The sequence below is a fragment of the Schistocerca cancellata genome, chromosome 2, assembly GCF_023864275.1.
Source record: "Schistocerca cancellata isolate TAMUIC-IGC-003103 chromosome 2, iqSchCanc2.1, whole genome shotgun sequence".
Classification (NCBI taxonomy): Eukaryota; Metazoa; Arthropoda; class Insecta; order Orthoptera; family Acrididae; genus Schistocerca; species Schistocerca cancellata.
The window spans coordinates 420,123,864-420,146,504 of NC_064627.1; the positions used below are offsets into that span (position 1 = coordinate 420,123,864).

Sequence of the window (22,641 nt, forward strand, 5' to 3'; positions counted from 1 at the left end):
TGCAACCTGTCGACATGTCAAAGCTCTGCAAGTGGCATCCAGATTGCTCAAATAATAACTGAGTTATCTGAGCTCACTTTGTCCGATCAGAAAAAGTTGTTTTTATTTTGGAGACAGGCCAGTTTAGTGTCAACGATGGAATTTGGTAATATGCTTCAACAATCAGTCTGAAGCACACTGTTGTGAAGAGTGTTCATATGTTGTGTGTGTCTTTTTAAATGATGTAAAGTGTGTTGTCATTACTGGATAAACATCTTTTTTTGGTTAGTAAAAATTATTTTAACGTAAGGGGTGACTCTTCAGAAATGTTCATCAGGTTATTTGATTTTTTTCTGTTGTATTCTCAAGGAAGTTCCCATTATCTATGATTGTTTAATATTTTTCAGTTGAAAATATACACCATTACTACTTTATTATATATTTAAAGAAATGGCAATTGGAAGAATAAATTTAATTTTAATGTAATGGATATCAACGAGGTTTCAATACTATGCGTCATTGGCCTTGCAGATAATTCTGCATGTCATCTGAAAACACACTCATCAGCAAGGCTTCATTCCAATCAAAGAATTTTCAGTAGAGCAACGGGAATTAATAAACCACAGAAGTGAGATATGTCTTACTGAAAATGCACAAATATTCTTTCATCACAAAGCAATACTTGTGGACAAATATGAGTTTTCTACAAAGGTCTTGTTGTAATCCTTTTTTTGCAAAGAACCATTCTCTTAAAAAGGGTTTATGGATTGTCAATGTGGAAACAGCAAAACAATTGCAAGCTGTGACTAAGAGCAATGTGAAACCTGGTCAGAAGATGTCCAATTTGCGGAAAACAATTTTTAGCAAAGAAAGCAGAAAAATCACAGTCAACTTCAAAACCAGGCAGAAGATTAAGCATATCCAGAAGTATCAATCGATTCAAGTCTAACTGCTTTTGGGGTCTCCCCTCTAAAATTTCAGAGTATTAAACTAAAATTTCAGGTATTAAACTAAAATTTCAGAGTATTAAAAAGAGATGTGAAAGGTTACACAAAACGAAAAATAAGTGAAGGTCAAGAGGCAATTGCAAATAACATTGCTACTGCTGGAGGATTCACCCCAAAAGATCTTCAAACACCTAGTACAAGCAAGACATGTCCTGATTGTGAAGACTATAAGCAGCTGATTAAAGAATTGTAAGAGAAGTTGCAATTGTCAAGGCAGCCTGAAAAATTGCAAATACTAACATTAGTACCACAAAGCTGGACTATAAAAGAGACAATGCAAGAATTTGGTGTTTCAGAGAGAATAGTAAAAGCAGTTAGGAAGTTACAGGCAGAAAATGGTGTATTAGCTCTGCCGAAGAACAAGTGTGGCAAGAAGATTCCAGATGCTGTAAAAGAAAGAGTGGTAACATTTTTTCAGAATGATGAATTTTGCCAAATTTGTCCAGGTAAAAAGGACTATCAATTAGAATAGAAGGAAAGACAGTTTTGATGCAAAAAATACATTCTTCTGAATAATTTGAAAGAAATGTTTGCTGTATATATAGACTTCAGCATGGGCCTGAAAATGGATTTTCCAAATTTTGCGAATTGAGGCCAAAATGGTGCATCACTGTGGGTGCTGCAGGAACCCACTCAGTCTGCGTTCGCACTTTACACCAAAATGTGAAACTGATGCTTGCAAAGACTCCAATTAAAGAAGATTATAAGAGTCTGATTGCTAAAACAGTGTGTGATTTGGAATCGCTGTGAAATCAGTCCGGGAAAAGAACTACTGGAACAGTTTTTAGAAAGTAGTTTTCAATACAGTGAGCCAGATGATACCACTGAGTTCAAACAGTGGGTGCACACTGATAGAGATACATTAGAAACCACTGAGGATTTTACTGAAGATCTGATTTAAAAAACTGACAAACTTTCCTCTCGACATTATGTTGCAAAGCACCAGAGCAAGCACCTAAAATGCACAAAAGAAAGCTGTAAGTCAATTGAACTGATCATATTAATGGACTTTGCTGAAAATTATTCCTTCATTATCTAGGATGCAGCTCCAGGTTTTCATTGGAATAATAGCCAAGCAATTTTACACACATGTGTTGTGTACTTCAGAAATAACTTGGGCGTCAGCAGCATCAGCTACTGTATAATAAGCGACAGCCTGAAACATGATGCAATCACTGTACATGCTTTTATAGCGAAATTAATAGAAGATTTAAAGTGTATCCTTGGAAAAATCACACACATTTACTACTTTAGTGATGGGTCAGCAGCACAGTATAAAAACTTCAAAAATTTTCTGAATCTCTGCCACCATCAAAATGACTTTGGCATCTCAGCTGAATGGAACTTTTTTGCTACAAGCCATGGAAAATCTCTATGTGGTGGAATTGGAGGACCTGTAAAGCACCTGGCAGCAAGAACAAGCCTTCAAAGACCAACTGAGGACCAGATTTTGACACCAACTGATTTGTTTAGATACTGTACAAAGAATATCAGAGGAATCCAATTCATTTTTGTTTCAAGAGAAGAAATTAAACACTAAAAACTGAGCAGGAAGCAAGGTTCAAAAATGGCTGCACAGTATCAGGAACAAGAAATCACCATTCTGTGCCATTAAATGAAAAGCAAGTTTGTATTAGAAGAGTATCCAATGATACAAATTTTTTGTGGCAAATGTTGACCAAAGTCAAGCAACAGTTTCATTCAGAAATAATTACAGCCTTACAACCAGGCCAATACATTGCCTGTATACATGATGGAAAATGGTGGATTGGTAATGTGTCTGAAGTTTCAGAAGAAGGAGAAAATGAGCTTTTAGTCAGTGTCATGCACCCCAATGGACCTGCAAATTCATTCTATTGCCCAGCTAGGCAGGACGCTTGTTGGATTCAATACCAACACATTATTTTTGTCATTCAAGCTTCATCAGCAACAAGAATCGGCCGACATTATAGCTTGTTAGAATCAACTGTAATTGCTATTAGTAACAAATTTCAGCAAATGAATTAATAAGAACTGAAGTATTTGGCTTGGGACCCATAAAGATTAAGACTGGTAGATGTATTTTTTAAAGTAATATAAACCTAAGTTCATTTGGTACGACAAGATTTATGGGCCACTTTGATAGCACACTATAATGAATTTACCATAGTTCGACCTTTTTGTTTTACAGCCAAGATATTGTACCCAAAAAGTTGAACAGGATCACAAAGTTTCAGTATGACAGGTCTCTTAGATCCTGAACAGTGGTAAAACATAGTCCCTCATTTATTCATTTCAGTCGCAATGTCAAAAAAACGAGCCTTTACGAAAAGGTGGCTAGTGGCCCCACCATACTATTTATGAAGCTGTAATTTGGCAGTGCTTTGTGTAATGTCTGTATGTACATCCTGTAAAATTTTCAACAAAATTAGAGATGGTTGAGCGGGGAGCTCGTCTAAATTTAGGCCACTTGACATGGAATGACCCATATGTATCCTACGTATATCGACAGCCATAGTTCATTTATATTGATCTAGGGATTGGAGTATGCGGCCATTTATTTGTGAACTTTTCTTTTAATTCTATGCCTTGACAAGAACTCAAAGGTGTATTAAGATGGGCCACAATGGGTCATTTGGTTCCTTTTCAGAAGTATCAACATTTATTGTGGTATTATCTATGCTAGAGGTTGTGTGTAATTGGATACCCTGGAGTTTCACCTCTGATTCCTTCACTTTACACGGGAGTGGTCCTGTTTAACATGTTGGTATTTGCCCTCTCATCCTTTCTTTTTATCTAGTAGATGCACTGAATTTGTTGAAATATTGCTCAACAGGTGGCTGAAGAAATGTACCGTACATTCCTTGCAGAGTTGTATGCACAACACAGTTGGTGCACAGATTTGGCTTATGGCATGTCAGTAAATAGGTAATACAACACAACTTGACTGTAGTTTGTTAGGTGAATATTAGTCTCCACAGACACAACTGTAGACGATTACAATTCTCTTGGATATGTAACTCATTTAATATTCACAAATAACAATAGTTACCGGTTCCTTTTGCAAAATTCCTAAGTGTTAACAGTAGATATAAAACAATGAATAAGCATTGTCTTTTCTTCGCATATTCCTGCTAACAAAATCTGTCTTTGCACAGGTTCTAGAATTCCACAGTAACGTGGACACTAATTACTTTTTTCAATCTTGCCATTGATACTTCTTAATTTTCTTACAAAGCTAGATACGTGTAATTTTCTTGTCATTATCTTGCATATTCATTTGAACTCTGTTGACATTTTGACGAACTGTGGGAATATTTAAAGAAATGTCAAATAGTTCTAGTGATTCAGGAATTGAGCAACAATAACTGTACTAATAAGAATCCAGAACAATACTGCCTTTGTAGCCTAAAGAAACTGTTTTGGTTAAATGAAGAAGGAAAAAACTTCTTAAAGGTAGGCACTGCACAAAGTCAGTTACATTTGTATAAGCTGAATGTGAATTATATAAATGGAGGAAAAAATTACACAAAGAAATAAATGCATGCTAAAACGAAACTTGGGAAAATGTACAAGAGAAACTATTTGAAAGATTTAGAACTGTGCATAAGTCAATACACCATTACTGAGGGATATCTACCAGACCAGACCCACTGAACAGCAACTGACAGGGACAAAGATAATTTCCAGGCTTCAAGTGAATCCAGAAATCATACAGTATAGGATGCTGTAAAATTACAATCTAACTTTAAATATACATGTAGAGGGGAAGCAATTAATTAATAATACAATCGAGGAATTTGTAGTTAATGTGAAGACAGAGCTTGCTGCTGTTATTCACGGAACCACTGTGTACAACACTAAAAAAACTGCAAGCAAACCATACATTATTTTATGGTGAGGAATAGATAGAGACAGCAAGTTATACATTTGATGGGTATTGCGACACACTTGTATATCATAACACCAGTGTGAGTCGATTAATATTTCCACATCTTTGTTTTATTAATTACGAACCTCAAGGAAAATTATGACAAAAAATGGCTGTTTACTTGCAAAAATTTTGTAATCAATGTATCAATACCTGGAAAAATAGGAAAGAAAACTTTTCAATACTTAATTAGAGATGTGTCCTTACCGTGACAACCCCCCAGTGTTGCCGTAGTGCTGGGTGACCGCTGCTGGCTCGCTATCTGTCCGCTTTGAATACTGGCAACTGTGCTGCCAGCTGTCGGAGCTCTTCTCTCGATGTACGAAATATAGTGATTCAATGACATTAGTTGTTCTGGAAGTAATCCACATTATATCAACAGGTGTTGTTAAGTTCACACAGAGAGCCTACTCTGTGTGAACTTCAGAACATCTCTATTCATTTAGAGAAATACTGTTGATATAATGTGGATTACTTCCAGAACAACTAATGTCACTGAATCACTATATTTCGTACATCGAGAGAAGAGCTCCGACAGCTGGCAGCACAGTTGCCAGTATTCAAAGCAGACAGATAGCGAGCCAGCAGCGGTCACCCAGCACTACGGCAACACTGGGGGGTTGTCACGGTAATGTAAACAAAAGCTCATGATCTGATTGGCCATCGTGGATGTGTGAAGCACATGCACCAAGGCTGTGTCAACTGTCAGAGCTCTTCTCTCACCGTACACACTGTAGGTAAAGATTTCTTTCAAAAGTGGAAAGCATTTTTCAGGCATGAGAACCAGAAGTTACTCAAAAAATTAATGTGATATTTTTTCTGGTTAAAGAATGGGCCATTCCATGTCAAATCATCCAGGTTGTAACACATCTACTATCTAGTTGAGAACTGAGACTGTGTGCACTGCTATTGTACCTAATTTCATTAACCTTTGCCAATTCTTATTGCTTTATATACAATCTGTTGATAGCAATTGCAGAAAGCTTGATGCAATGCCCTATTTCAAAGCAAACTGTGAAACTTTAGAAACTGGGTGCAGTTTTTAAATGGAAGAAAGCAAGCCAACAATTTTTTCCTTAATTTACTTTGACACATAGTTTACAAAAACATGAAAGAACTGGCCAGATAAGATTTTGCGAATTAAATTAATTTAATTCTTTCATTAAATTAAAAGAAATGAACACGTGTACCCTCTGAAAATCAATGAAAAAATCATAAAGTAAACCAAGTTTCATCATAAAAAGCAGAGTTGAGAAATGAATAGCAAAAGAAGAAGTTATGAAATTTTAGAATATTTTCATTCAGCCATTAACATTCCCACAATATCCTTGAGAGAAACACTGTTCAGCACCCAAGAAATTTAAACATACGGATGAGCGTACAAATACCAAAATAAAACAAAACTACAAAATACAAAATGTACTCATACTTTATGTAACTTCTGTGTCATGACTGAATTAACTCAGTACAATGATACATAGACTTTTGTCTGTAGTAGTTCAACACTTTTGACGAAGTCAACATTACACAAAATGCTGATGCTGCAAACTGAATTAAAGTTCATCTGGAACTACAAGTGACAAGATGCTTTAATGATTCAAATTTAACATTTTTTGTATGAGGCCCAGCTTCCTTGAAAACTCTTTGCTTAAAGAAGAAGTGTGGCCTATTGTTGTGGTGATTAACTTCACATACAATATCAGAGAACAGTAAGTCACAAGCATCATTATAGGGTCAATAGAAGAACAGGGATGGTCCATGAGGATACTTGTACCTCAATGTAACATTTCCTTCCCCAAACACTAGAAAGGGTCATATGCATATGCACAGAGCAATCTGGCATAAACGGTGGAAGTGCAGAGAAATCGTGGATACTAAAATCAGTATCACAGTTTATCCTTTTCACTCTGATCTTGGGTGGTGATATGGTACAATGTGATGCATAGATAGTGTTCTAGGAATCATTTTTGCACTTTAAAGTGTGGAAAAAGAAAATATTAGTTTCCTCTTTTGAAACTAAAGGAGAATTCAAATGCCATATATGTTCTCTGGCCAGAGTTCAAATACCCATGACACAGTAACAACATGACCTTTGTATAGTCTTTGCAAACTTTTAAACTGGAACCAGTGCAGCAATCGTGGCTGCCACATCGCAGTCGTGAAGTGGGGCTGAGGCAGTTCCAGATAAGTTTTATAGTCTGACAATAATTTATGGATTTGTAGTTTTAGCTTGACGATGTCCACTATGGACAAATGGTAGTTACTGTTATTCTGAAAAAGGTTGGGTTATCCCGACTGAAACCTAGATAAATTCTAGGTAAATGGTGCAACTGAGGCTGTTGATTATTAAGAGAAAATGTTCGATAATGTCAAAAAACATCTATTTTTGTTTTTTTGTGCAGTGTAGTAATTTACTTCATTCTGTACACAATTGCATTGATTTGAAAGATGTATGAATCCAACAGGGGTGAATAATATCACTAAAAGCAAGCAATGTTGGCCATCTTGCCATTATGGGGAAATAACATTGGCCTTATGGTCTGAAAAAGGCTGATTTTCTAAATCTCACAGCAGTGTATCCAATGTTTCACAAAATACTATCTCCTAAACTTTACAGGCCTTTTAAGGAGTGCAGAATAAATTTGTATAAAAGGAGAATATTTTGTGGATATAATAAGCTAAACAAGACAAGTGATCCCTTTTTACACAACAGTTATAAATTCCAACATATGTAACCAATTTGCAGTTGGCAGCCCTAAGACACCTGCTGACTGCTTACATTACTATAGCAACAAAAACCTTCACCTGCAACAAGTGTTAACTCTGGTGTTGTTGGTAGCAATGAAACATGTGAAGCTGCTGTGAATACATAGGACTTGCTAAAACTGTCTTGAATAGTAATGCTAAAAAGGTACCTCACATAACTTAATATAGACCCTGCCCATTTTGGTCCTCTTTGTTTATCCATTATGGATCGTGGGACGAAGGCTGGCATGAACAGTCTGTGTTGCCTGGCCACCAAGAGTTGTTGCAGGACAATTTGATTCACAGATCCAGTTATATGGCTCCTTCCGTGTATAGCGATTTACAACTATGACAAGTGGGGCCTGAAGATGGCATCAATGTAATGCCAAAACTGGCAGCACATAGAAGTTCATAAAATAAAATAAATTTCTACAATACATATGGCTGTTGGTTAATTATTGCATCAAGCTGCCCATTTTGAGTTCATCATTAACCACAAAGGTAGTGTACATTGCAAAATGGAAATTGATGGAAATGACTTTGTGCACAGGATCCTTCCAAAATAAAATGGGCGATTGGGTTTTCTGGTGCAGTAATTCCAGCAGGGATGACAAGCCAATGAAACTATTATCTTTTTAAAACATCAAAACCTATATCAAAGAGGAATAAAAAGGCATTGTGTCCTGAAGTAGAACCGGAACCTGTACTACAATCTTAAGTCACCAACGATTAGGATACCGAAGAAGAACGTGACCAGCCAAATATTCCAGGAACAAAGAAGAAAAGGTGAAAATGTTGTTTGTGAATGACCTTTAATGCCTTCAGACAAGTTTTTTAGAAATAGAAAATCAAATTACTTGGTCACTACAAAATATGGGATCTCGGTAATCTGCTTTTGGTGGTTTTGTGAATTCCAATTTTTTGTGGTTCCGGGCTCATCAATGGCTTTAAAACCAAAATTTGGTCTAAAATATGCCATAGCACAGAATTTTAAAAAAAGGCTGTTCAATATGCACCAATTTTTCTCAATTTGGGGTCAATTTACTCGGTTTTAAATGTTTGTACAAAGCAATTAAATAGTGACAAAATCATTCTATTCCATTGTTTCATTAGAAAAGAATTTCATATTATTTTAATACTATTGTTAATATTTTCAATACATAATGCTTACTTCTGTTTTGAAAGCCAATAACCGAAAAATTGTAACAACTAAATTTATGACCAATGATAATGTGATACATTAAACTTTTGGGCAAAAGGCATTCCTCTGAAATAGAAATCTCACACATTCGCATAGCTACAACTCTCTCTCTCTCTCTCTCTCTCTCTCTCTCTCTCTCTCTCTCTCTCACACACACACACACACACACACACACACACACACACACACACACAACCACACACAACCACATCTCTGGCCACAGTGACCAGATTGTGGACATGGGTGTGATGGGAGAAATAGTCCGGTGCAGGTAAGGAGGAGGCTGCAGCAGAGAGGGAGAGAATAGCAGAGTAGGGCTGGAGGAAGACATAGTACTGCTTGCAGTAGCATGCAGGGACAGGGTGGAGACAGGATAGCAATACATTTTCAACAAATAGTGCAGTAATGTAAGCATATTTTAAATCATTAAGACTTATTAACTTGATTTACAGACTTTTCCAAATCTTTATCTCACTCTCCTGTAAAATTTGCTTCTTGTGGCTTAAGCTTTAATCATTCTGACCTCTTCAATTTAATTCAACTCTCCTATGAACCCTGAGTTCTTGAATCCATATAATTTCTTTAAATTGCAACTGAAAACGTACTTAACCCACAACATTTACATTTTGGAAATGCTCATATATCCAGGTAAACTTCAAGTTCACAAAATTTGAAAGTTTTGTGTGATGGTGTGGGTCATTTCCTAACATTTCTGCACAATTTGATATGAAATAACCCAAATTTAAGTGCTTCAAGTTCTCTTACAGTTCTCACGTTACCTGATGTTATGCTCTAATGTCAAAGCTGCTTCTGCTCATTTGCAAGTTGTCTAATTAAACTGATTTTGAATGCTTGCAGTCTGTCCTGACAACTAAAAGTTTTGATGAAGCATTTATTTTGGTATACTCTCTCTGTATAAAAAGTTTCCGACCAGGCTTCAACATGTCACGTTACACCAGTCACTCATTAGTTTTCCTTTTCATTACACCTTCCACTATCTAAGTGGAGGGTGTGCAGTTCATTTCAGCAAAGTGGACTACTGCGAGGCAGGTTGTAAGTATGTTGATCGTAGTTCTGACAATTTTTTTAACACTCAGCCAGTTCTAGTTTTTAAAAATCCACAATGGCTAAAAGTAAATGAGCTTTTCAAAATCAGAGAATCTTTCAATAACAACTTCACACAAGAGAAAGTGGTAAGGACTCACCATTTACAATGAGACTGTCTCCTGTTGCTGCCACATCTCCCTTGTATATACCATGTGTGGAATCATATTTGAACAAATAAGCCATGTACTCAGGGTCTAAGAAAGGGTCATTGACAGCAACGACCTGTTAAAAATAAAAATAGGCAGAATAACTGACACAAGATAAACATATGAGGAAAGACTTTTTCCTCATGAAAAGTACCTGAATTAAGATCAGTTTATAGAATTTAATATCAAGTACCAAAGAAAAAATATCTTTCACTGAAGATGCGCAATTTATTCTGCAGATGGCAAACTGTTTACACAACAATTAGCACAGTACACAAAAAATTATTGAATATTTACTATTTCAAATGGTAAAACTCTACATCTGCGTGCTTACTCTGCAAGCACCTGAACAGTGCATGGCAGAGTGTGCTTCATACTACTAGCAGCAATTTTTAGTCGTGTGATTAGAAAATTGAGCAAGAGAACAATGGATGTCTACATGCACCTTTCCTCATTCTAATCTCTCTCACCTTGTTCTCATGATCACTAAATCAGATATAAAGTGGTGGCAGTAAAATAGCTGCATAGCCTTCCTGAAACACAGGTTCTTGTCACAAGAACTGAGTGGGTTTCTTTTAAGGATTCCCATTTAAGTTCTCTGGGCCTTTCTCTTACACCCTACTTTAATAGGACTTCAACTGCTGGAACAATATTTCAGAATCGGTCATGCTAGCACACTGCACAACACAATTTCTTTTAAAGATGCACCACACTTTTTGATAACCCTTCAAATATAATATAGCCTCACATTAGCCTTACCTAACACTGATTTTATATGCTGTACCCATGTCACATCATGTCTTAGTATGTTGTTGTTGTTGTGGTCTTCAGTCCTGAGACTGGTTTGATGCAGCTCTCCATGCTACTCTATCCTGTGCAAGCTTCATCTCCCAGTATCTACTGCAACCTACATCCTTCTGAATCTGCTTAGTGTATTCATCTCTTTGTCTCCCTCTACGATTTTTACCCTCCACACTGCCCTCCAATGCTAAATTTGTGATCCCTTGATGCCTCAAAACATGTCCTACCAACCGATCCCTTCTTCTAGTCAAGTTGTGCCACAAACTTCTCTTCTCCCCAATCCTATACAATACCTCCTCATTAGTTACGTGATCTACCCACCTTATCTTCAGCATTATTCTGTAGCACCACATTTCGAAAGCTTCTATTCTCTTCTTGTCCAAACTAGTTATCGTCCATGTTTCACTTCCATACATGGCTACACTCCATACAAATACTTTCAGAAATGACTTCCTGACACTTAAATCTATACTCGATGTTAACAAATTCCTCTTCTTGAGAAACGCTTTCCTTGCCATTGCCAGTCTACATTTTATATCCTCTCTACTTCGACCATCATCGGTTATTTTACTCCCTACATAGCAAAACTCCTTTACTACTTTAAGTGTCTCATTTCCTAATCTAATTCCCTCAACATCACCCGACTTAATTCAACTACATTCCATTATCCTTGTTTTGCTTTTGTTGATGTTCATCTTATATCCTCCTTTCAAGACACTGTCCATTCCGTTCAACTGCTCTTCCAAGTCCTTTGCTGTCTCTGACAGAATTACAATGTCATCGGCGAACCTCAAAGTTTTTACTTCTTCTCCATGAATTTTAATACCTACTCCGAATTTTTCTTTTGTTTCCTTTACTGCTTGCTCAATATACAGATTGAATAACATCGGGGAGAGGCTACAACCCTGTCTTACACCTTTCCCAACCACTGCTTCCCTTTCATGCCCCTCGACTCTTATAACTGCCATCTGGTTTCTGTACAAACTGTAAATAGCCTTTCGCTCCCTGTATTTTACCCCTGCCACCTTCAGAATTTGAAAGAGAGTATTCCAGTTAACATTGTCAAAAGCTTTCTCTAAGTCTACAAATGCTAGAAACGTAGGTTTGCCTTTTCTTAATCTTTCTTCTAAGATAAGTCGTAAGGTCAGTATTGCCTCACGTGTTCCAACATTTCTACAGAATCCAAACTGATCTTCCCCGAGGTCGGCTTCTACCAGTTTTTCCATTCGTCTGTAAAGAATTCGCGATAGTATTTTGCAGCTGTGACTTATTAAACTGATAGTTCGGTAATTTTCACATCTGTCAACACCTGCTTTCTTTGGGATTGGAATTACTATATTCTTCTTGAAGTCTGAGGGTATTTCGCCTGTCTCATACATCGTGCTCACCAGATGGTAGAGTTTTGTCATGACTGGCTCTCCCGAGGCCATCAGTAGTTCAAATGGAATGTTGTCTACTCCCGGGGCCTTGTTTCAACTCAGGTCTTTCAGTGCTCTGTCAAACTCTTCACGCAGTATCTTATCTCCCATTCCGTCTTCATCTACATCCTCTTCCATTTCCATAATATTGTCCTCAAGTACATCGCCCTTGTATAAACCCTCTATATACTCCTTCCACCTTTCTGCCTTCCCTTCTTTGCTTAGAACTGGGTTGCCATCTGAGCTCTTGATATTCATACAAGTGGTTCTCTTCTCTCCAAAGGTCTCTTTAATTTTCCTGTAGGCAGTATCTATCTTACCCCTAGTGAGACAAGCCTCTACATCCTTACATTTGTCCTCTAGACATCCCTGCTTAGCCATTTTGCACTTCCTGTCGATATCATTTTTGAGACGTCTGTATTCCTTTTTGCCTGTTTCATTTACTGCATTTTTGTATTTTATCCTTTCATCAATTAAATTCAATATTTCTTCTGTTACCCAAGGATTTCTATTAGCCCTCGTCTTTTTACCTACTTGATCCTCTGCTGCCTTCACTACTTCATCCCTCAGAGCTACCCATTCTTCTTCTACTGTATTTCTTTCCCCCATTCCTGTCAATTGTTCCCTTATGCTCTCCCTGAAACTCTCTACAACCTCTGGTTCTTTCAGTTTATCCAGGTCCCATCTCCTTAAATTCCCACCTTTTTGCAGTTTCTTCAGTTTCAATCTGCAGTTCATAACCAATAGATTGTGGTCAGAATCCACATCTGCCCCTGGAAATGTCTTACAATTTAAAACCTGGTTCCTAAATCTCTGTCTTACCATTATATAATCTATCTGATACCTACTAGTATCTCCAGGATTCTTCCAGGTATACAACCTTCTTTTATGATTCTTGAACCAAGTGTTGGCTATGATTAAGTTATGCTCTGTGCAAAATTCTACAAGGCGGCTTCCTCTTTCATTCCTTCCCCCCAATCCATATTCACCTACTATGTTTCCTTCTCTCCCTTTTCCTACTGACGAATTCCAGTCACCCATGACTTAAATTTTCGTCTCCTTTCACTACCTGAATAATTTCTTTTATCTCGTCATACATTTCATCTATTTCTTCATCATCTGCAGAGGTAGTTGGCATATAAACTTGTACTACTGTAGTAGGCATGGGCTTTGTGTCTATCTTGGCCACAATAATGCGTTCACTATGCTGTTTGTAGTAGCTAACCCGCACTCCTATTTTTTTATTCATTATTAAACCTACTCCTGCATTACTGTTATTTGATTTTGTATTTATAACCCTGTATTCACCTGACCAAAAGTCTTGTTCCTCCTGCCACCGAACTTCACTAATTCCCACTATATGTAACTTTAACCTATCCATTTCCCTTTTTAAATTTTCTAACCTACCTGCCCGATTAAGGGATCTGACATTCCACGCTCCGATCCGTAGAACGCCAGTTTTCTTTCTCCTGATAACGGCGTCCTCCTGAGTAGTCCCCGCCCGGAGATCCGAATGGGGGACTATTTTACCTCCGGAATATTTTACCCAAGAGGATGCCATCATCATTTAATCATACAGTAGAGCTGCATGTCCTCGGGAAAAATTACGGCTGTAGTTTCCCCTTGCTTTCAGCCGTTCGCAGTACCAGCACAGCAAGGCCGTTTTGGTTAATTTTACAAGGCCAGATCAGTCAATCATCCAGACTGTTGCCCCTGCAACTACTGAAAAGGCTGCTGCCCCTCTTCAGGAACCACATGTTTGTCTGGCCTCTCAACAGATACCCCTCCGTTGTGGTTGCACCTACGGTACGGCCATCTGTATTGCTGAGGCACGCAAGCCTCCCCACCAGCGGCAAGGTCCATGGTTCATGGGGGGGATGTCTTAGTAATAATCCCAAATAATTATACAGTGCTATGTGCTCAAGGACTTTCCCACTTACCGTAGATGTTGTAAGGTTCCGTCTCTTTTTATTGTCATTATCTTGCACTAAACCAAATTTAAAGAAAGCTGTGATTCATTACCTCAAGTGAAAATCTTGTACATGTTGTTCATTTCCTTAAAATGCTTTCCTATAGGTAAATGCACTGTTAGCAAACAGTCTTATAGTGTTGCTGATCCTATCTGATCAATTGTTTCTGTAGGCTTTATTCAGAGTGAAAGAGGTCCTACTGAGCTTTCTTGGGATATACCTAAGGTTTCTTTCATTTCTGTCCAACAGTCGGCCTCCAATATAACAAAAAGGGTTCTATTAATCAAATATTCAAGACATTGATTGTAACCTGGTTTGTAGTTGACACTGTGGTACAGTGTCCAGCACTTTTGAGAAACCTAAGAGACAATCTACGTGTCACCTGCATTTACCATTCAAAAAGCTATCATGTACAGAGTGAGGAGCCACTTGAAAAAAAAGTGACAAAACATTTGAAAAAAGTGGTACTTTTTCAAGAAACATATATGGCACAAATGAGTTTTCATTTTTCATAATGCCACACAAAACAGGCAGGTTAAGACCATAATAAAATTTCTATTATGATCATGGGTGGAGTATGGGCATTATTATCTTTCATACAAATTTATTCATTATGTATGCAGGTGCACTGCTAGTTCAGTATTTTAAGGTACAGCTAGGTTACTTCTCGAGTACTGATATCTGTACCTTACACATAGCAGCCTTGTGCAGCAACACTGCTTCCTGATGGGGAAGTTTGAGAGTGAGCTCTACAGTGCAAAAATCTTACACTCACAGAAAAACTGAATATGGCTCAGTCATCTGCAGTTTGTCAGACAGAAGCCTGGTCAGAAGTTTCAGAAAACAGTTCCTCTCACCCCTTCCTGCATTCAGTCAGTTTGCAAGGGAACATAGATGCTATTACAGCATTCCAGCAGTTGTCTCAGCATTGTATAGATAACTGTAGATCATGATGACAGTCCACGTTACAACAACAGTCTCATGCTCCGCTGTCTTCATGCTCATACTGCTTCATTCAATGTGAACTGAGCTGCAGACAGGCACATAGAAAAGACAATCACACTCTCACAACTAAATTTTTGGCCATAGCCTTTGTCAGAACATGAGAGCACACATGCATTCACACAATCATTCAGATAACTCACGCACACGACTGCTATCTCTGGCTGCTGCACAATGGTCTCTGAGAATCAGATCCAAACAGACCTCTCCTCACACCTCCCTGCCTCTTGTCGGCAGCTGCTAGGTCAGCAGCCAGAAGTGGTGGCAGCACTGACAAAGCTGAGGGGAGTGGCAGAAAGGGAAGAAGCAATAAGAATGAGGGAGTAGGGAAGGGGCTCATGTACTCTGCTGCACCCAGCCAGTGATGATGCACGACATCTCAGTAAACAAACCATATCATCTACTGAGACAGAAACTAAATTTTTCCAGTGTCCCCCCCCCCCCCCCTTCAAATTTCCCTCATATTTCCCCGGTTGTTTGAAATTCCCTGGTACTCCCTGATTTCCAGAACTTGTGGCAACCCTGTTCCAATATATCTCTGAAAAACCGACTGACTTTGACCTCCCAAGAAAATCCTGGGTAATTCTAAACTGAATTAGAACTAATTACGGAAAATGTGTGGATTCAATGTATAAATGGAAGCTAAATGTGGCTCCAAAACATGAGTATGCTGCAGAAACACAAACTGCCAATTCTATCGTGCAGACGACAGTAACAGCCTACAAGGAACAATTTGAAGGCTTTCTGAATGTGAGTGATTAACTACATACGTAACCTAAATATTTCTTTATGAATGTTTTTCTTAGTTTATTTTCATTAATGTGAATGGTAATGTCATACAGTACATATACATTAATTGCATTTACTTGATGAGTACAGTACTATAAAAGTGTGTAATGGATCAGAATAGTCCAACGATGATGAAGCAATGGTTCTAAAAGTGATATCCCTTTTAGAAAGATTCAACAAAGTAGTAGTATTTATTTTTCACAAAGATGAATTTGTCAACAATTTTGAAGAAAACAAAATGGATGGGAAAGGATTATGCACTAAAATGGTGAATGGAGTTCAGGACTAAAAAGATACAAATTATGCCTTGCCGTTGGCAGATCAAAACCACTAGGAACCTAAGAAATTATGACCAATGCACCAATAATGTTCAAACAGCAGAACTTACTACTACTACTACTACTACTACTACTACTACTACTGGTTGGTAATTCCACAAAAAGTGAAACACTAATGGAAAATTCTGAAAGCCAATAGATTGCCTTACTGTACATAAATTTGGAAGTCAGACTTTATAACTTCTGAAATTGATGTATATTATATTTTTATTGAAGAAGAACTGGTAAAGATTTACTCATCAACTGCTACCATCTAGCCCAGACTAAGGGACTTTTGGTACATTATATTTTTATACAAAATGCATTAATTTGCCATTTCATTGTATTTAAATCATTTAGACATCTCTACACCATTTCAAATAATATTTCTTTACTATTACAGATGTAATGAATTAAATGGAAAAAGTTTTCCTGCATTCATAACTTCATATTTCATGGGTGGTTGGATTAAAAGAGGGGGAAAGGGACCAAACTACGAGGTCATCAGTCCCCTACTCTGAATAAACCAATGCCACAAATGTGAGAATAAAACAAATGAGACGACAACTCAAAACGGAATGAAAAGAAAAATCACAAGAACGATGAAGGGCAACAAACATGTAAGTGGACAAAATGGAACAAGAAAACCACAGAATCGCAAGAAACGAGATGAAGAGATTAAAACAACAAAGCAGATTACCATGGCTGGCTGAGCATGAGAATAAAAAAGGAGAAGCCAGACACTCTGCAACACATTAAAACCTCCACCTTAGAAGCACTGAGGACGAGGACACAGAGGGACAAAGTACATGCGCTAAAACTTAAATCAAATGATAAAACCCACACTTGTAAATAAAATGTAGAACTAAATCAGTCGATGAGGCGATGTCAGATAAAATTAGCAGCAACGAGTCCGGTAACCAAAGATTTCATCGGGAGGCAGTCAAAGTGGAGTAGTGCTTCAGCATATGGGTTACTGTCAATCGGGCACGCCACACTGACACTCAGGTGGGTCTTCATGGTGTAGGAGGTAATCGTGGGTCGCCCAAGCATGGCCAATACAGAGCCGGCAGAGGACAACTGATTCCCTGTGAGAGGCCCGCATGGAAAACTTCCACACATTCGTAGTCTCCTTAATGACACACAGTTTTTTGTGTGTACTGTTATACCATTCTGTCTCCTAAAGCCAAAAAACCCTACAGCGTACGTCACAACACAGATTAGGTTCAGAGATGCCCATCTCCAGAAGCAGTTTCCGCTTTGCCTGTTTGGCCAGCCTGTCGGCAAGTTCGTTGCCTGGAATGTCGATGTGTCCTGAGGTCCTCACAAACCCACTGAACGACGGGACCGGTCCAGGGCATAGATGGACTCCTGGATGGACACTACCAAAGGATGGCGAGGGCAGCACTGGTTGATAGTTTGTAGGCTGCTCAAGGAGTCAGTACACAGAAGAAATGATTCCCCAGGGCATGAACGGATATACTGAAGTGTGTGAGAGATGGCCACCAGCTCTGCAGTGAATACACTACAGCTATCAGGCAAGGAATGTTCAAAATGGCCTCTGTGGATGTAGGTGAAGCCAACATGACCATCAGTCATTGAGCCGTTGCTATAAACAACTTCAGAGTCCCGAAACATGTCAAGAATCAAGAGGAAGTGACAGTGGAGAGCGGCAGGAGTAACTGAGTTCTTAGGGTCATACGAAAGTCCCAGAAAAATCTTCGGCCCAGGTGTACACCACGGAGGTGTATGCAGATTGACCTGGATGGGAGGTGGTAAAGGTAAGGACTCCAGTTCAGACAGAGGGGATCCCATGTGAACCACAATCATTAGCCCTGACCGGGGCTGCTGAAGTGGGAGATGAACTGCCGGGGGTGGAAAAAGGAGATGGTAAGCAGATGCTCAGGAGAACTATGAATGTGTGCAGCATAACTGGCAAGTAGCTGTGCACGTTGGATCTGCAATGGAGGTACTCCGAGCTCCACCAGGACAATGGTCACTGGACTCGTTCTAAAAGCTCCTGTCACTAGACGAATGCCACAGTAGTGCACTGTGGTCAACTACATGCAATGCTGAGGGTGCTGCTGAACCATAAACCAGACTCCCATAGTCAAGGCGGGATGGAAAAAGGTCTTTGTAGAGCTCCAGCAGAGTAGAGCAATCTGCAGCCAAGTTGGTGTTGCTCAGGCAGCGTAGGGCATTGAGGTGCTGCCAGCAATTCCAGTTAAGCTGACGAACATGAGGTAGCCAAGTCAATCGGGCATCAAAAACCAGTCCTAAGAATCCATATGTCTCCATTACAGTGGGTGGATCGTCATTAAGGTAGTGCGCTGGTTTCAGATGAATGGTACGACACCGACAGAAGTGCATGACACAAGACTTAGAAGCCGAAAACTGGAAGCCGTGGGCGAGACCTGGTGGAGCAGTATGAAATGCAGAAGTCGTCCGCATACAGAGAGGGTGAGACTGATGGCCCTACAGCTGCTGCTAGACCATTAATGGCCACTAAAAATATTGATACACTCAATACAGAGACCTGTGGGACGTCATTGTCCTGGATGAAGGGGGGGGGGGGGGGGGGGGGGCGCTATAGGAGACACCAATTTGGACATGGAAAGTATGGAGCGACAAGAAATTCTGGATAAAAATCTGGAGCGGGCCTCGGAGACCCCACCCGAATAGTGTGGCAAGGATACGATGTTGCTAGGTGGTACATACGCTTTGTGTAAATAAAAAAAAGACGGTAACAAGATGTTGCCGTCTGGAAAAGGCTGTTCAGATGACAAACTCGAGGGACACAAGATTATCAATGGTAGAGTGACCCTGGCGAAGCCACCCTGACATGGAGCCAGTAGGCCACGTGACTCCAGGACCCAACCCAACCGCTAACACACCATACGTTCCAGCAGCTTACAAACAACATTGGTAAGGCTGATGGGCCGATAGCTATCCACATCAAGTGGGTTTTTACCGGGTTTGAGCACAGGGATGATGGTGATCTCCCACCACTGTGATGGAAAGATGCCATCGCACCAGATCCAGTTGAGGATGACGAGGAGATGGTGCTTGTTGTCAGATGAGAGATGTTTAATCTGGATCCAATCTGGCCCAGGAGTTCTGTTGGGGCAATGTGCAAGTGCACTGAGGAGCTCCCACTCCATAAATGGGGTGTTATAGGGTTCACTGTGGTGTGTAGTCTAAGAGGACTTTCCTTTCCATCCATCGTTCGTGAGTGCGAAAGACTGAGGGGGTAGTTCTCCAATGCAGAGGCTCGAGCACAGTGCTCAACAAAGTGCTCGGCAATTGCGTTTGCATTGGCACATAGCACGCCATTGATGGTAACGCCAGGGACACCTGTTGGAGTCTGGTACCCAAAAAGACGTCTGATCTTTATCCGGACTTGGGAAGGTGACATATGGCACCCAATGGTCAACACGTACCTCTCCCAACACACCTGTTTCTGTCGTTTTATAAGTTGGCGTACACGGGCATGGAGCCGCTTAAGGGCTATCAGATGCTCTAGAGAAGGCTGTCACTTATGTCACTGTAGAGCTTGCCGACACACTGTAATTGCCTCAGCGACTTTGAGCGACCACCAAGGGACTGTCTTTTGCCGGGGGCACCCCAAAAGAGTGACGGATTGCGTTTTCTGCCACAGAAATGATTGTGGTAGTCACCTGCTCAACCATCACAGGGGCCATTCCGTGCCAAGTGGTCTAATATCGAGAAATGTTCCCACATGACCATCATGGATTTTGATGAAATTTTTGTATGAACATTCACACATGTTCTCAATGAACACTGGTAAAGCTTCAGTTTCAGAAATTCAATACTTGCAGAGATATAGTAACTTGTTTGAAACCATAACACAGCTTCCAATAGTGCATCCTTGAATTATCAGCAACTTTGGGATGAGATATCTCTAAGTATTTGCATGAAAGAAACAGAACTTGGCCATCTTATACAACTTTTAGAGCTCTTTAAAGTAAAATATTTAGAAAAGGATTTCTGAGTAATTTTCATATAGATAATTTGAAGGAAAGTTGGGCGAAAAAATAGCTGTTTAAAAAAATGTGAACTTTAGTTTTTTATATCTCCAAAAGTAATTGTGGAATGTACATGAAACTTTGCACACCATAACTCACCAACACAAGGTCTTAGAATATAAAATTTCATTCTCCTATTGCTTTCCATTATTTCACAAATCTAGGGTAAAGTTGACGATTTTTCAAAAAGTGCTAAAAATGGGTATTTTTAGTCAAAGTTTTCAAAAAAGTGTTTTCTCCAAACTCTTCTAAACTATGGTCATTAGAAAGAGCATATTCTAAACTGTCTAGAAAAGTGGATTTGATTTGCAATGCAAGCATATAAGGCCCTAAAAAGTAGCATCATCAAAGAGGTGCACTGGAAGTTTGAACACATTTTTCTGGCACTCAAATTATACCTGAAACCTTTTATTATGCCTAATAAATGTTTATTAGTGCCTTGAATAATTGAAATAAAAATATCTGGTAAATAGGCAATGAGACTGTCAGAAAAACTTGAAAACTATGAGAAGTAGCCCTTCTGCTTTTATTGTAAGTGTTCATCTGCATAAAACTCTTCTCATTTGTAAAGAGAGAGAGAGAGAGAGAGAGAGAGAGAGAGAGAGAGAGAGAGACCATAAAGAATTCAATGAATAATAGCTTCATATTTTTTGTACTTCTCAAAATTGTAAATATTTACAAGTAGAAATTGAAGACCTAATTTTTGGATTCAAATGTATAAAACATTTTCTTAAAAAAGAATCAGTTTGCTTGAATCATGCATCAAGTGATGTAAATTATCCAATCAATATTGCAGAGATTTTAATACCTAGGTGTTGTAACTTGTGAATTTTTGTCTTAAAGTTATCAGAGAAACATGTGAAATTGGTTGGTTAAACATCTAAGAGCTTTAATTTTGTATTTAATCACACTTAAATGTAGCCTACTACCTTGGTAAATATGTAACCACTAGTTTCACAGAGAAAATTCACAAGATTCACTGTTTATAGAAAATATAATGGCAACAATTACTTTAACAATCAGATTGTTTCATTATTGTGAGCCTTGTTTGAACAATCAGTATTTCAGTGGTGTGCTTGCAGCATAGTGAGTGGGTTCTCTTGACTGAGTGTGGCTTGTTAAATGATTCTTAAGACCATCAAAGTTTGTAATCTAATTTACAAAAAATTGTTTTGATTGTGTCTTTTGTAGCATATATCTCTTATTAGATTTTTTCATTGGTATTATACATAGTGTATAATTTCATTCAGTAGCAATTTGTCTGAAATTTAAGCAGATTATAATTTGCACTTAAGAGGCCCAATACATTATTTAGTTACTGATTAGAGATGGATGCAGAAGGGAACAGCATACCTTCCTGCTCAATTGGGCAAGGAGATAGCGGAACAAAGTGTCATGTCACTTTCTTTGCCAAAAAAGCTGCTTTAAAATGGTTTGCGGATTTTAGTGATGAGGAAAAAGAGTTGTTGGTCTGACGTTCTGAAGCAAAGCTGGACAATATCTCTCAAGTTTGGTTACACCATGAAGCCCTGTTATTGACACAATGAGAGGTTACAAAAAATGTTTCAATCCCTTTGGAAGGTGAATCATAATGTTAAGGCAGGAATTCGCACTCTTGATACTGAAACAGCTAATAAGGCTTCTGATATGTTGAAGAAGCAGCTTGTTAATAACAAAGCCAGGTCAGAAAATTTGTCCGGCTTGCAGGACTACCTTAAACACTTCAACGAAGCTTTATCAGCCTCCTCATCACATTCTGATGAGGACTTTACACCAAAAGAAGAATTACATAGTAGCTTATTGTCTATCTGTATTTCACCCCTGAAGAGAACAGTAAGCTACAGAGATAAGCCCCAATATGTGAAGAAGAAAATTCAAAAGGCTCAAAATGTGATTAAAACCAGAATTGTAAATGCAATGGGAGTAAACCGACAAATTGAAGATGCTAGTGAAATTAAGGAATGTGGAAACTGTGCTGACTATGCACATTTGCTGACTGAACTGAAAGCCATAAAGAGCAGATGCAAATTTTAACCTTGGCACCTGTAAGTTGGACAGTCAGACAAACAGCAGCTCAGTTCAGCGTGTCCGAAAGAATAGTGAAGAATGCTCAGAAGCTTAAGGCAGAGAAGGGCATTCTGGCACTTCCCGAAAATTGGCAAAGCAGGAAATTACCAGCAGAAGTTGCTAGTAGAGTGCGAAA

The 22,641-nt window shown here is 38.8% G+C and overlaps 1 protein-coding gene across 1 annotated transcript in view; it reads right to left on the bottom strand.

Annotated features, from left to right (window-relative positions):
• The window catches only part of LOC126161870 (glyceraldehyde-3-phosphate dehydrogenase 2-like), a 105,885-nt gene that overhangs the window by 63,641 nt on the left and 19,603 nt on the right, over window positions 1-22,641 (bottom strand). The window contains exon 2 of the mRNA XM_049917996.1: window positions 10,048-10,171. Within this exon, the coding sequence (XP_049773953.1) occupies window positions 10,048-10,171 (124 nt within the window). The remainder of the gene's footprint in view (window positions 1-10,047; window positions 10,172-22,641) is intronic.